At 51.5% G+C, this 15957-nt stretch overlaps 1 protein-coding gene across 2 annotated transcripts in view; it reads right to left on the reverse strand.

The window, feature by feature from the left end:
* LOC119971069 (fatty acyl-CoA hydrolase precursor, medium chain-like) overlaps window positions 1-15957 on the reverse strand; it is a 118085-nt gene that overhangs the window by 3827 nt on the left and 98301 nt on the right. Inside the window, exons 19-22 of one of the 2 annotated variants that reach the window (XM_038806211.1) lie at window positions 10650-10730; window positions 8642-8786; window positions 6985-7134; window positions 3379-3451 (exon numbers count right to left, since the gene is read on the reverse strand). In XM_038806211.1, the coding sequence (XP_038662139.1) occupies window positions 3379-3451; window positions 6985-7134; window positions 8642-8786; window positions 10650-10730 (449 nt within the window). Of the gene's footprint in view, window positions 1-3378; window positions 3452-3973; window positions 4132-6984; window positions 7135-8641; window positions 8787-10649; window positions 10731-15957 lie in introns of those variants that run through there. The other variant, XM_038806212.1, reaches the window with a different exon arrangement.

Consider the following 15957-nt stretch of genomic DNA (forward strand, 5'->3'; position numbering starts at 1 on the left):
GTGGGGAGTGTAATGTGTGTGTGCGGCTGGGATGAGTGTGTGTGGGGAGTGTAATGTGTGTGTGTGGCTGGGATGAGTGTGTGTGGGGAGTGTAATGTGTGTGTGCGGCTGGGATGAGTGTGTGTGGGGAGTGTAATGTGTGTGTGCGGCTGGGATGAGTGTGTGTGGGGAGCGTAATGTGTGTGTGCGGCTGGGATGAGTGTGTGTGGGGAGTGTAATGTGTGTTTGTGGCTGGGATGAGTGTATGTGGGGAGTGTAATGTGTGTGCAGCTGGGATGAGTGTGTGTGCGGCTGGGATGAGTGTGTGTGGGGAGTGTAATGTGTGTGTGCGGCTGGGATGAGTGTGTGTGCGGCTGGGATGAGTGTGTGTGGGGAGTGTAATGTGTGTGCGGCTGGGATGAGTGTGTGTGCGGCTGGGATGAGTGTGTGTGGGGAGTGTAATGTGTGTGTGTGGCTGGGATGAGTGTGTGTGGGGAGTGTAATGTGTGTGCGGCTGGGATGAGTGTGTGTGCGGCTGGGATGAGTGTGTGTGGGGAGTGTAATGTGTGTGTGCGGCTGGGATGAGTGTGTGTGCGGCTGGGATGAGTGTGTGTGGGGCTGGGGTGAGTGTGTGTGGGGAGTGTAATGTGTGTGTGTGGCTGGGGTGAGTGTGTGTGGGGAGTGTAATGTGTGTGTGCGGCTGGGATGAGTGTGTGTGGGGAGTGTAATGTGTGTGTGCGGCTGGGATGAGTGTGTGTGGGGAGTGTAATGTGTGTGCGGCAGGGATGAGTGTGTGTGGGGAGTGTAATGTGTGTGCGGCTGGGATGAGTGTGTATGGGGAGTGTAATGTGTGTGCGCGGCTGGGATGAGTGTGTGTGGGGTGTGTAATGTGTGTGTGCGGCTGGGATGAGTGTGTGTGGGGATTGTAATGTGTGTGTGCGGCTGGGATGAGTGTGTGTGGGGAGTGTAATGTGTGTGTGCGGCTGGGATGAGTGTGTGTGGGGAGTGTAATGTGTGTGTGGGGCTGGGATGAGTGTGTGTGGGGAGTGTAATGTGTGTGTGTGGCTGGGATGAGTGTGTGTGGGGAGTGTAATGTGTGTGCGGCTGGGATGAGTGTGTGTGCGGCTGGGATGAGTGTGTGTGGGGAGTGTAATGTGTGTGCGGCTGGGATGAGTGTGTGTGCGGCTGGGATGAGTGTGTGTGGGGAGTGTAATGTGTGTGTGCGGCTGGGGTGAGTGTGTGTGGGGAGTGTAATGTGTGTGTGTGGCTGGGATGAGTGTGTGTGGGGAGTGTAATGTGTGTGTGCGGCTGGGATGAGTGTGTGTGGGGAGTGTAATGTGTGTGTGTGGCTGGGATGAGTGTGTGTGGGGAGTGTAATGTGTGTGTGTGGCTGGGATGAGTGTGTGTGCGGCTGGGATGAGTGTGTGTGGGGAGTGTAATGTGTGTGTGCGGCTGGGATGAGTGTGAGTGGGGAGTGTAATGTGTGTGTGGGGCTGGGATGAGTGTGTGCAGGGAGTGTAATGTGTGTGTGCGGCTGGGATGAGTGTGAGTGGGGAGTGTAATGTGTGTGTGCGGCTGGGATGAGTGTGTGTGGGGAGTGTAATGTGTGTGTGCGGCTGGGATGAGTGTGTGTGCGGCTGGGATGAGTGTGTGTGGGGAGTGTAATGTGTGTGCGGCTGGGATGAGTGTGTGTGGGGAGTGTAATGTGTGTGTGCGGCTGGGATGAGTGTGTGTGGGGCTGGGATGAGTGTGTGTGGGGAGTGTAATGTGTGTGTGCGGCTGGGATGAGTGTGTGTGCGGCTGGGATGAGTGTGTGTGGGGAGTGTAATGTGTGTGCGGCTGGGATGAGTGTGTGTGGGGAGTGTAATGTGTGTGTGCGGCTGGGATGAGTGAGTGTGGGGAGTGTAATGTGTGTGCGGCTGGGATGAGTGTGTGTGCGGCTGGGATGAGTGTGTGTGGGGAGTGTAATGTGTGTGAGGCTGGGATGAGTGTGTGTGGGGAGTGTAATGTGTGTGTGTGGCTGGGATGAGTGTGTGTGGGGAGTGTAATGTGTGTGTGGGGCAGGGATGAGTGTGTGTGGGGAGTGTAATGTGTGTATGGGGCAGGGATGAGTGTGTGTGGGGAGTGTAATGTGTGTGTGTGGCTGGGATGAGTGTGTGTGGGGAGTGTAATGTGTGTGTGCGGCTGGGGTGAGTGTGTGTGGGGAGTGTAATGTGTGTGTGCGGCTGGGATGAGTGTGTGTGGGGAGTGTAATGTGTGTGTGCGGCTGGGATGAGTGTGTGTGGGGAGTGTAATGTGTGTGTGCGGCTGCAGCTTGTCAGCCTCCTGAGTGTCAATCGCGGAACCGTTTATCATTGGAATTGATTGGGTTCCACGTGGTGCCATGCTAGCCCCTTAACTGTAGCGGAAACGGTCCAGGTGCGGCGCCAGTTTTGCTGTCGTGGAAGTCCACAAATTCTGCGGAGAATCCCACCTCATAGAATCCCTACAGTGCAGAATCGCTGAGCTGAAACGTTAACTCTATCTTCTCTCTCCACAGACCTGCAGCGGTTTCCCAGCATTTTGTGTTTTTATTTCAGATTTCCAGCATCCTCGGTATTTTGCTTTTGTGAAGGTAAAAAGCAAACTAGCCAATCAGCTATTCACTTTGTGTAGCAATATCCACTCCATCCTATCACAGACTCTACCCGTTTAACCTGCTCCCACTGACAATCGACACTCGTCCTATTTTGGAATTTACTCCAGTCTCCCGGGGAAAGGATCTATGTAAATACTGCCGTGTCCCCAGTGTAATTAATACAACAGAATATTCAGCCAGCCCCACCTTTCCACACTCTCCACTCCTTATTTTTTCCTGGGAGGCGGCGGCATGTGGCGCAGTGGTTAGCACTGGGACTGCGGCGCTGAGGACCCGGGTTCGAATTCCGGCTCTGGGTCACTGTCCGTGTGGAGTTTGCACGTTCTCCCCGTGTCTGCGTGGGTTTCGCCCCCCACAACCCAAAGATGTGCAGGGTAGGTGGATTGGCCACGCTAATTTGCCCCTTAATTGGGAGAAAAAAATTGGGTTCTCTAAATTCATAAAAAAAAAGGAAAAACATTAAAAAAAAAAGTATTTCCACTAGAAGTATTAGATTGGGGAATAAGTATTCGACCTTTTGTTGATGTTCTACTTGGAAACCATGACAACGATGACTGCTTTCACGCTATGAATGGCTGTGCAACATGTTAAAAGTCATGAGAGGCGCTATATAAATGCAGGCTTTTCAGTTCGGTCAATGATCGTAAATTCAAAGCCCTCGATCCATATTGGTGGTGATTTCCCATTTTGGTATCAAGGTGCCTTGATAAACTGCCTGGAATAAAATGCCATGAAGAGGTTTGAATGAATTGAAATCTTACCCATTCCATGCAAACGTAGCCCAGTACGACATCACTGCTTTGCTCAGGTTCTTTTCCTCTTCAGTCATGTTGCCTGTTTAATAAAGTCACATCATCACCAGCTTCATCGCTAATCTGGTTTAATGAATGATAACACTGCACACACGCTGTGGTAATAGCTACACCAACAACTATTCTAGATAATCAGCCATAATGTGACTCAGCTCCCTGACCTCTTCCCTGGGGACAGAGAATATGTTCAAGCCTTACACATGGTAGCAGGGTAGCATAAGTGGCTAGCACTGTGGCTTCACAGCGCCAGGTTCGATTCCCCGCTGGGTCACTGTCTGTGCGGAGTCTGCAGGTTCTCCCCGTGTCTGCCTGGGTTTCCTCCCACAGTCCAAAGATGTGCAGATTAGGTGGATTGGCCACACTAAATTGCCCCTTAGTGTCCAAAAGGGTTAGGAGGGGTTGTTGGGTTGTGGGGATAGGGTGGAAGTGAGGGCTTAATGTGGGTCAGTGCAGACTTGATGGGCCAAATGGCCTCCTTCTGCACTGTATGTTCTATCTATCTACACTTTTTTTGACTTACCTGGGAGCTTGAGGAGCCGATAGGCACTCAATGCTTTCTTCATGGCAACACTTCAGCCAATCGGTGTAAAGCGTTGTGATTGTTTGAAATTTGGCATTCTTGTGTTTGTCCGGATGAGTTCAAGATGAAAAGCTTCAACAACATGTGTCTTTTCTCAGCAATAACTCTGCCATTTCTACCACCTGGAAGGATAAGAGCAGCAGATAGATACCTGGGAACACCACCTCCAAGTCACTCAGCATCCCAACTTGGAAATATATCGGCCGTTCCTTCACTGTCGCCGGGGCAACATCCTGGAGCTCCCTCCCTAACAGCACAGTGGGTGTATCTACAACTCAGAGACTGCAGCGGTTCAAGAAGGCAGCTCACCACCACCTTCACAAGGGCAATTAGGGATGGACAATAATTGCTGTCCTAGCCAGCGATGCCCACATCCTGTGAGCTCGATCGAATGCTGGACGCTTTGGAGGAGAGGAGATACACCGTCTTCCCCAGGCCGGGGCGATGACTGTTTCCTCGGCTGGGGCTCACTTCCAGTCTTTGGAAATCTTGCTGCATGGTATGTCGGACATCCTGGTTGATTCGGGGACATGGAGCAGGACAAGGGGTATGTGTGCGCCCCATCTCCCGAGAACTGGTTGCCGCAGTTTCACAATCTCAGTTTGAACGTTGGACATTTATAGAGTTCGATGGAGCACAGTGTGACTGGTCTTCGGGGTCTGGGGTCGGCCGCGGACTCCAACCACTGGTTGCATGTTGTCTTCATCTCGATGTTTGTTGAGAAGGATTGGAAGCGTCCGGAAGCGGTGGGTCGGTCTTTCACACCCACCAGACCTAGGCTTCTGTTCATCAGGGATTCGCGACAATGACATAGCAGAAGTGTAGGGGCTTTGGTGAAACTCTGGATGGATCCTGGATGTTGCTCGAAGATGCTGTCGTGGTTTTGGCCTTTCCAATCTCTGTAGATGGTCCGTAGATGCCGTTCATCATTAATCCTGAACTTTGTTCCCTTCTGATTATATCCCTGATTTTGTGTTATTGCCTTTCATCCTGACACGGTTCCGAGCACATGGGCGTTTGTCAGCTGTTATTCTGCGAAAATCCAGCTGCATTGGTTGTATGGCATGAGGGTTGTGCAGTATTTATGTAGCTTTTTTTATTTAATGTGCTTTAATCCTTGCTTTTAAACTGAGGGAGTACATATTTTTTGTACCCTTCGCTTTATTTATAAGAAGAGTAGGTGTTACAGCAGGGTGGTGGGTGGAGGTGTTGATACGGCCTTTGGTGAGGAAAACCCCCATGAGAAATATTAATGTCATGTTTCAAATGGGTTGAATCTTGTTGATGGCAAGTGATGCCTCTGGGGTGCCTCATGTTAGAGTTGCTTTGTTCAATGTATAAAAGTAATGAATCCTTGAGCCCCTATTCTCGTGTGTTGTTGATCTCAGTACAGTTCGATTCAGGAGGTTAGAGCAGTAGTAACTGTTTATCTGGGTCAGCTGGTGGGCATGTTGGGCGATGGCGTTGGCCACCTTCATCCCCCTGATGCCCCCTTTTGAAGGCTTCTGGACTGCTCTCTTTCTCGAGTTTTGGTTCCCCTGGGAATGGAGTATCTTGTTGCCCCACCCCGCCGAGTGTGAGTGAGTGCTTCAATTCAGCCGTGTTAAAGCCCTTCTTCAGTCGGAGGTTAGGCTGGATGGAGAAGTAGGTCACCCTCACCCAAGTCACCTTATATAAAGGACTTCCACACTGTCCTTCAGGCCTGGCTTCCCTGGTTGGGTGTGAATGTGTGTGCATGTGCGTGTGTGCGTGTGCATGCATGTGTGCGTGCGTGTGTGTGCGTGTGCATGTGCGTGTGTGTGTGCGTGCGTGTATGTTACGTGCATATGCAGTTTCTTAGGCGATTATGCTGTTCAGTTCCTGGTATCCTTTTTGTGAAAGTGGACATTGATTGACCATGTCTGACGTGTATTAACCAACCTGGTGTTCCTCTCTCTTTGGGGTTTCCTTTATCTGGGTGGGACAGTAGCTGATACAGGCTCTGATTTGTTATATTTAATTCTACAGGGTTTCCCTTATCCTGCCCAAGGGGAAAAGGGTCTTATCCCTTCCCAAGATACTCCATTAATGGGAGTCATGATGACTCCTTTTCTTTGACGATTCCCTGCTGGAGAATTGTTTAATTTTTCGGGTGGAGGGGCCGGAGTGGTGCCTCTGATCAGGCTGGAGAGGAGTGAGCTTTGTTGTACAGAGAGTCTTGGCGTGGTGTGAGAATCCTGGGCTTCCAGGCTCCTGTATATTAGAATGTACACTGCCAAGCCAGGTCTTGTACCGAAGGCGATATCCTGTCGTTTCCTTTTTCCTGGGTTTTCCTTTCTTTGCTTTGGAGATAAGTCTTGTAATGTGGAGTTAGATCCCGATAAGGGATCCTGTATTTGTGTCACTCTTTGCTCTCCTGTGGAGGACATGCTGCCTCTGGTATAATTGGAGTAGGGGGAGATATGGTTTGGTGCCTATCAGAACGGGGGCGAAAATCTTATCCTATATTTCATTTTGGCTGTTTGAGCAACCATTACACATGAAGGTGTGCACCATCTTTCCCATGTTTTCATGACTTTACCCTCTTCTCCCCCATCTGTCCACTGTTTTTCCGTGTATTAACAGAAGCACCAAGTTTAATGATTAAGCTGAACCGATGTGTTGGTGTTCTTCTGTATTTCTCTGCGCCCATGTACACAGGAGAATTTATGCTGTGTTGTACCAGTTTTGAGGGTTTGTTGCGTTATTTGTAAAAATGGAAAAGCTCTGATAAAAAAATATTTTAAAAATAGTTGGAATTTTACAGCAACAGCAAAGTTCGATGGTTACTTTTTCCTGGTATAAGCAAATGATTAACCAACTTCATTGATTTTCATTTCCAAGTTTACATGTCTCAGAAGTTCTGGGTCACCATTCTGCTATTGTAACAACTAAACTGTTATACCCCCACTTAACTACAGCTGGGTAAAGGTTTATGGAGATTTTAAGCTCCTTACCCAATATTACTTCAAAGGCCGGGATGAAGGATCCTCCAAAGACAAAGGACAGCTCAGCCCCATGAGGAGCCCTCTTGAATTGCGGTATTCTTGCATCATAGAAGCTGGCACGGTGCTGGAATTCATATAAAAACACAGGGTTCCCAGCGTCTGCAAACAGAACACCAGAGTTAGTGAAACTAGAGCAGATATCCATTCACAAAACACCAGCCCCAACCTGTGATTCTATTAATCCAAAGCCTTTCCCATTCACTTCCAAGAACAAAGAACAATACAGCACAGGAACAGGCCCTTCGGTCCTCCAATCCCATTGGACCAAACCCCTTTCCATTCAAATCCATTGTACACAATCCAAATGGACCCAAGCCCCTTTCCATTCACACCCATTGTGTAGAATCCTGTTGGACCCAAACCCCTTTCCATTCACACCCATTGTGTAGAATCCCGTTGGACCCAAACCCCTATCTATTCACACCCATTGTGTCGAATCCCGTTGGACCCAAACCCCTTTCCATTCACACCCATTGTGTAGAATCCCGTTGGACCCAAACCCCTTTCCATTCACACCCATTGTGTAGAATCCCGTTGGACCCAAGCCCCTTTCCATTCACACCCATTGTGTAGAATCCCGTTGGACCCAAACCCCTTTCCATTCACACCCATTGTGTAGAATCCCGTTGGACCCAAGCCCCTTTCCATTCACACCCATTGTGTAGAATCCCGTTGGACCCAAGCCCCTTTCCATTCACACCCATTGTGTAGAATCCCGTTGGACCCAAACCCCTTTCCATTCACACCCATTGTGTAGAATCCCGTTGGACCCAAATACCTATCCATTCACGTCCATTGTACACAATCCCAATGGACCCAAACCCCTATCCATTCACACCCATTGTACACAATCCCAATGGACCCAAACCCCTTTCCATTCACATACATTGTACACAATCCCAATGGATCCAAACCGCTTCCCAATGACACCCATTGTAGTAGTTCATGAAGACCTTTCTTCTCTCTACGCCCCAGACTTGTGGAGTGTTGCCCTGAAGACATCCATTGACTCTGTCTACACCTCCCGCTGCCTGGGGAAAGCGGGCAGCATAATCAAAGACTGCTCCCACCTGGGTTATTCTCTCTTCCAAATTCTTCTGTTGGGCAGGAGATACAGAAGTCTGAGAACGCGCACGAACAGATTGAAAAACAGCTTCTTGCCCGCGGTTACCAGACTCCTAAATGACCCTCTTATGGGCTGAACTGATCTCTCCACACATCTTCTCTACTGAGTAGTACTACACTCCGTATGCTTCACCCGATGTCTATGTATTTACATTGAGTATCTATCGTATGTCCTGTGTCTTTTCATATCTGGAACAAACTGCCTGAATTGTACGCAGAGCGATACTTTTCCCTGTACCTCGGTGCACGTGACAATAAATCCAAATCCAAGCTATATAAATAATGATCTCTCTGATGGAGACAGCTGCCTCCAGCGTATTGTGGACTATGGCTAATTATTCTCTCTCATTGGACAGCCTTCTTGGTCCAGGTAAACCATTTAAATATAAAAGAACGATTAAGCTCTTGTATTCTCTGCATTGATGTTAATTGCAGCCTCATTATTTCCTCACGCTAACAGAACCACACACTTCATGCTCACCTTTGTAGTACTGGGCCGCTCTCAGGGTAGGCTGAGTTATATAAACATCACCAAACATGTCGATGTAACGTTCTTTCAGCATGTCAGGGTCGTGAGCATCCTTAAAGTATTCGTCAAAAATCAGGTCTTGATTTTCCTCACCAAACTAATCAGAAAGGTAAATTACTCTGTGTCCCACAACACAGTTTATTGAGAGAAGAATATACAGAGTGTATCAGCTGCATCCAGGACAGATATGAACTTGGGGCGGCACCTTGGATGCTGTACTCCTGACCTTGCAACTTGTAGCCGTGACCTTTGACCCTGTACGTATCTTTGAACCTTTTGGCCGTGACCTTCTGACTCAATGGGTGGGAGCAATGCTGACTGAGCTGGGCACAGGGCTATTATGGGGCTGGTGGAGATTACAGAGATAGGAAGGGGATAGGCCAAGGAGGCTCTCTGAAGAGAAGAATAGAAGTTTCAAAATGGAGGTGTTGTTGAACCAGGAGCCGGCGTAGGTCAGCGAGCACTGGGGCATTTGGCAGGTGTTAGAACAACAGGCAGCAGACATTTGGATGACTTCACGTTTACGGAGGGTTCGATCCCAGCCCCAGGAGTTTGCACATTCTCCCCGTGTCTGCGTGGGTTTCGTCCCCCACAACCCAAAGATGCGCAGGGTAGGTGGATTGGCCACGCTAAATTGCCCCTTAATGGGAAAAAATGAATTGGGCACTCTAAATTTGAAAAAAAAAGTTTACAGAGGGTAGAATGTAGGAACCAAGCTAGGCGTGCGCTGGAATAGTCGAGTCTAGAGTTGACGGAGGCATGGATGAAGGTTTCGACAGCAGAAGAACCGAGGGTGGGGTGGAGATGGGTGATGCTACGAGGTCTTACTTAGGGCAGAAATATGTGGTTGAAAGTTCACCTCGGGCCAGATATGGCATGAAGGTTGTGCACAGTATGATTCAATCTTGGGCAGTGTCTGTGACAGGGATAGAGTCTGTGCTGAGGGAGCAGGGATTTGTGGAGAGGACCAGGCAATGGTTTCAGTCTTCCCAATATTTAAATTGGAGGTAATTTCTGCTCATTCAGTACTGGAGGTAAGACTGGAGGAGCGTTGTGGTGATATGCATCACTGTAAATACACAAGGGGTTAATGTAGATACACTAGCACTAAATAAACACTAGAGGGAGCACCAGAGATATCATGACACACAGACATTCAACCAATAGGTCAGTAAGATAGGACACGATCAATGGGCAGTCAAGACACCCAGAGGTGATATTACCACAAGGGGGCAACCCATATAAAAGGACAGGGCACACATGCTCTTTCTCTTTCCACAGGCGACACTCAGAGAGAAGGACGGGGCAGATTGAAAGCATCAAACCCACCGCATGGCATAGAGCAGACTGGTTAGTTAGACTGAGTTACTATAGTAAGTTCAGCAGGAGAGTCGAACTCAAGGAGGAAAATTGTTCAATAAATGTGTTAAACCTATCTCCAAGTCTGAACCTTCCTTTGTCAGAGCATACATCAAGGAAGCAGCTTATGCTATGTGAAGAAGCATAACACAACAAGCCTGAAATTGAAAAGACAATGGAGGGGGGTTGAGGGAGGTGGTGGTGAGGTAGAGCTGGGTGTTGTCAATGTTCATCTGAAACTAACGGTGCTTTTGGATCATGGCTCTGAGCTGCAGTGTAGAGGAGAACTAGAAGGAGGCAAGGATTGATCCTGGGCGGGAGAAAAGAACTGGTTCCAGGCAGGTCAGGAAGGGCCTTCCTCAATCTCCCCTTCTCCTATCAGTGCTCTGAAAACCAAACATGAACCTCTTGGCTTACTTTATCTTCTGACCTACTCAGTTAACCCTTTACTCAGAAGTCTTGGACAGATATTGAGCAGTTATTCATCAGAGCTAACACGATGATGAAGCAATCAGATTGCGATGGCAGGACAGAGTTCCAACCGCTTCATTGAGAAACACACTGTCAAGTCTCTGTGTGACAGTCAGGAAAATCCACTTACTATTGGGGTGAGAAATGTGTTAATTTTCTCCTTAATTTGCTCAATGGTTATTCCTGTTTCCCAGTTTGGTGGAAAGATTTTCTGTGAAGAAACAGACAGTAATCATAAACATTTAAACTTTTATTGTCCAATTTTAAAAACTTGAGCACAACAATCTAATTTGACACTGCAACGCTGTACTGCTGGAGTGCTGCACTGTCAGTGGGTCAGTACTGAGGGAGTGCCGCACTGTCAGTGGGTCAGTACTGTGGGAGTGCTGCACTGTCAGAGAGTCAGTACTGAGGGAGTGCTGCACTGTCAGAGGGTCAGTACTGAGGGAGTGCTGCACTGTCAGAGGGTCAGTACTGAGGGAGTGCCGCACTGTCAGAGGGTCAGTACTGAGGGAGTGCTGCACTGTCAGAGGGTCAGTACTGAGGGAGTGCCGCACTGTCAGAGGGTCAGTACTGAGGGAGTGCTGCACAGTCAGAGGGTCAGTACTGAGGGAGTGCTGCACTGTCAGAGGGTCCGTACTGAGGGAGTGCTGCACTGTCAGGAGGGTCAGTACTGAGGGAGTGCCGCACTGTCAGAGGGTCAGTACTGAGGGAGCGCCGCACTGTCAGAGGGTCAGTACTGAGAGAGTGCCGCACTGTCAGAGGGTCAGTACTGAGGGAGCGCTGCACTGTCAGAGGGTCCGTACTGAGGGAGTGCTGCACTGTCAGAGGGTCAGTACTGAGGGAGTGCTGCACTGTCAGAGGGTCAGTACTGAGGGAGTGCCGCACTGTCAGAGGGTCAGTACTGAGGGAGTGCTGCACTGTCAGAGGGTCAGTACTGAGGGAGTGCCGCACTGTCAGAGGGTCAGTACTGAGGGAGTGCTGCACAGTCAGAGGGTGAGTACTGAGGGAGTGCTGCACTGTCAGAGGGTCCATACTGAGGGAGTGCTGCACTGTCAGAGGGTCAGTACTGAGGGAGTGCCGCACTGTCAGAGGGTCAGTACTGAGGGAGCGCCGCACTGTCAGAGGGTCAGTACTGAGAGGGTGCCGCACTGTCAGAGGGTCAGTACTGAGGGAGCGCCGCACTGTCAGAGGGTCAGTACTGAGGGAGTGCTGCACTGTCAGAGGGTCAGTACTGAGGGAGTGCTGCACTGTCAGAGGGTCAGTACTGAGGGAGTGCTGCACTGTCAGAGGGTCAGTGCTGAGGGAGTGCTGAACTGTCAGAGAGTCTGTACTGAGGGAGTGCTGCACTGTCAGAGGGTCAGTACTGAGGGAGTGCTGCACTGTCAGAGGGTCAGTACTGAGGGAGTGCTGCACTGTCAGAGGGTCAGTACTGAGAGAGTGCTGCACAGTCAGAGGGTCAGTACTGAGAGAGTGCTGCACTGTCAGAGGGTCAGTACTGAGGGAGTGCCGCACTGTCAGAGGGTCAGTACTGAGGGAGTGCTGCACTGTCAGAGGGTCAGTACTGAGGGAGTGCTGCACTGTCAGAGGGTCAGTACTGAGGGAGTGCTGCACTGTCAGAGAGTCTGTACTGAGGGAGTGCTGCACTGTCAGAGGGTCAGTACTGAGGGAGTGCCGCACTGTCAGAGGGTCAGTACTGAGGGAGTGCTGCATTGTCAGAGGGTCAGTACTGAGGGAGTGCCGCACTGTCAGAGGGTCAGTACTGAGGGAGTGCTGCATTGTCAGAGGGTCAGTACTGAGGGAGTGCCGCACTATCAGAGGGTCAGCACTGAGGGAGTGCTGCACTGTCAGAGAGTCTGTACTGAGGGAGTGCTGCACTGTCAGAGGGTCAGTACTGAGGGAGTGCCGCACTGTCAGAGGGTCAGTACTGAGGGAGTGCTGCATTGTCAGAGGGTCAGTACTGAGGGAGTGCCGCACTATCAGAGGGTCAGTACTGAGGGAGTGCTGCACTGTCCGAGGGTCCGTACTGAGGGAGTGCTGCACTGTCAGAGGGTCAGTACTGAGGGAGTGCAGCACTGTCAGAGGGTCAGTACTGAGGGAGCGGCGCACTGTCAGAGGGTCAGTACTGAGAGAGTGCCGCACTGTCAGAGGGTCAGTACTGAGGGAGCGCTGCACTGTCAGAGGGTCAGTACTGAGGGAGGGCTGCACTGTCAGAGGGTCAGTACTGAGGGAGTGCTGCACTGTCAGAGGGTCAGTACTGAGGGAGTGCCGCACTGTCAGAGGGTCAGTACTGAGGGAGTGCTGCACTGTCAGAGAGTCTGTACTGAGGGAGTGCTGCACTGTCAGAGGGTCAGTACTGAGGGAGTGCTGCACTGTCAGAGGGTCAGTACTGAGGGAGTGCTGCACTGTCAGAGGGTCAGTACTGAGGGAGTGCTGCACTGTCAGAGGGTCAGTACTGAGGGAGTGCTGCACAGTCAGAGGGTCAGTACTGAGGGAGTGCCGCACTGTCAGAGGGTCAGTACTGAGGGAGCGCTGCACTGTCAGAGGGTCAGTACTGAGGGAGTGCTGCACTGTAAGAGGGTCAGTACTGAGGGAGTGCTGCACTGTCAGAGGGTCAGTACTGAGGGAGTGCTGCACTGTCAGAGGGTCAGTACTGAGTGAGTGCTGCACTGTCAGAGAGTCTGTACTGAGAGAGTGCTGCACTGTCAGAGGGTCAGTACTGAGGGAGTGCTGCACTGTCAGAGGGTCAGTACTGAGGGAGTGCTGCACAGTCAGAGGGTCAGTACTGAGGAAGTGCTGCACTGTCAGAGGGTCAGTACTGAGGGAGTGCCGCACTGTCAGAGGGCTAGTACTGAGGGAGTGCTGCACTGTTAGAGTCAGTACTGTCAGAGGGTCAGTACAGAGGGAGTGCTGCACTGTCATTGGGTCAGTACTGAGGGAGTGCTGCACTGTCATTGGGTCAGTACTGAGGGAGTGCTGCACTGTCAGAGGGTCAGTACTGAGGGAGTGCTGCACTGTCAGAGGGTCAGTGCTGAGGGAGTGCTGAACTGTCAGAGAGTCTGTACTGAGGGAGTGCTGCACTGTCAGAGGGTCAGTACTGAGGGAGTGCTGCACTGTCAGAGGGTCAGTACTGAGGGAGTGCTGCACTGTCAGAGGGTCAGTACTGAGAGAGTGCTGCACAGTCAGAGGGTCAGTCCTGAGAGAGTGCTGCACTGTCAGAGGGTCAGTACTGAGGGAGTGCCGCACTGTCAGAGGGTCAGTACTGAGGGAGTGCTGCACTGTCAGCGGGTCAGTACTGAGGGAGTGCTGCACTGTCAGAGGGTCAGTACTGAGGGAGTGCTGCACTGTCAGAGAGTCTGTACTGAGGGGAGTGCTGCACTGTCAGAGGGTCAGTACTGAGGGAGTGCTGCACTGTCAGAGGGTCAGTACTGAGGGAGTGCTGCACTGTCAGAGGGTCAGTACTGAGAGAGTGCCGCACTGTCAGAGGGTCAGTACTGAGGGAGCGCTGCACTGTCAGAGGGTCAGTACTGAGGGAGGGCTGCACTGTCAGAGGGTCAGTACTGAGGGAGTGCTGCACTGTCAGAGGGTCAGTACTGAGGGAGTGCCGCACTGTCAGAGGGTCAGTACTGAGGGAGTGCTGCACTGTCAGAGAGTCTGTACTGAGGGAGTGCTGCACTGTCAGAGGGTCAGTACTGAGGGAGTGCTGCACTGTCAGAGGGTCAGTACTGAGGGAGTGCTGCACTGTCAGAGGGTCAGTACTGAGGGAGTGCTGCACTGTCAGAGGGTCAGTACTGAGGGATGCTGCACAGTCAGAGGGTCAGTACTGAGGGAGTGCCGCACTGTCAGAGGGTCAGTACTGAGGGAGCGCTGCACTGTCAGAGGGTCAGTACTGAGGGAGGGCTGCACTGTCAGAGGGTCAGTACTGAGGGAGTGCTGCACTGTCAGAGGGGTCAGTACTGAGGGAGTGCCGCACTGTCAGAGGGTCAGTACTGAGGGAGTGCTGCACTGTCAGAGAGTCTGTACTGAGGGAGTGCTGCACTGTCAGAGGGTCAGTACTGAGGGAGTGCTGCACTGTCAGAGGGTCAGTACTGAGGGAGTGCTGCACTGTCAGAGGGTCAGTACTGAGGGAGTGCTGCACTGTCAGAGGGTCAGTACTGAGGGAGTGCTGCACAGTGAGAGGGTCAGTACTGAGGGAGTGCCGCACTGTCAGAGGGTCAGTACTGAGGGAGCGCTGCACTGTCAGAGGGTCAGTACTGAGGGAGTGCTGCACTGTAAGAGGGTCAGTACTGAGGGAGTGCTGCACTGTCAGAGGGTCAGTACTGAGGGAGTGCTGCACTGTCAGAGGGTCAGTACTGAGTGAGTGCTGCACTGTCAGAGAGTCTGTACTGAGAGAGTGCTGCACTGTCATAGGGTCAGTACTGAGGGAGTGCTGCACTGTCAGAGGGTCAGTACTGAGGGATGCTGCAGCAGTCAAGGGTCAGTACTGAGGAAGTGCTGCACTGTCAGAGGGTCAGTACTGAGGGAGTGCCGCACTGTCAGAGGGCTAGTACTGATGGAGTGGCTGCACTGTTATAGTCAGTACTGTCAGAGGGTCAGTACAGAGGGAGTGCTGCACTGTCATTGGGTCGTACTGAGGGAGTGCTGCACTGTCATTGGGTCAGTACTGAGGGAGTGCTGCACTGTCAGAGGGTCAGTACTGAGGGAGTGCTGGCACTGTCAGAGGGTCAGTGCTGAGGGAGTGCTGAACTGTCAGAGATTCTGTACTGAGGGAGTGCTGCACTGTCAGAGGGTCAGTACTGAGGGAGTGCTGCACTGTCAGAGGGTCAGTACTGAGGGAGTGCTGCACTGTCAGAGGGTCAGTACTGAGAGAGTGCTGCACAGTCAGAGGGTCGTCCTGAGAGAGTGCTGCACTGTCAGAGGGTCAGTACTGAGGGAGTGCCGCACTGTCAGAGGGTCAGTACTGAGGGAGTGCTGCACTGTCAGCGGGTCAGTACTGAGGGAGTGCTGCACTGTCAGAGGGTCAGTACTGAGGGAGTGCTGCACTGTCAGAGAGTCTGTACTGGGAGTGCTGCACTGTCAGAGGGTCAGTACTGAGGGAGTGCTGCACTGTCAGAGGGTCAGTACTGAGGGAGTGCTGCACTGTCAGAGGGTCAGTACTGAGAGAGTGCCGCACTGTCAGAGGGTCAGTACTGAGGGAGCGCTGCACTGTCAGAGGGTCAGTACTGAGGAGGGCTGCACTGTCAGAGGGTCAGTACTGAGGGAGTGCTGCACTGTCAGAGGGTCAGTACTGAGGGAGTGCCGCACTGTCAGAGGGTCAGTACTGAGGGAGTGCTGCACTGTCAGAGAGTCTGTACTGAGGGAGTGCTGCACTGTCAGAGGGTCAGTACTGAGGGAGTGCTGCACTGTCAGAGGTCAGTACTGAGGGAGTGCTGCACTGT

The sequence above is a fragment of the Scyliorhinus canicula genome, chromosome 9 (assembly GCF_902713615.1).
Source record: "Scyliorhinus canicula chromosome 9, sScyCan1.1, whole genome shotgun sequence".
NCBI lineage: Eukaryota > Metazoa > Chordata > Chondrichthyes > Carcharhiniformes > Scyliorhinidae > Scyliorhinus > Scyliorhinus canicula.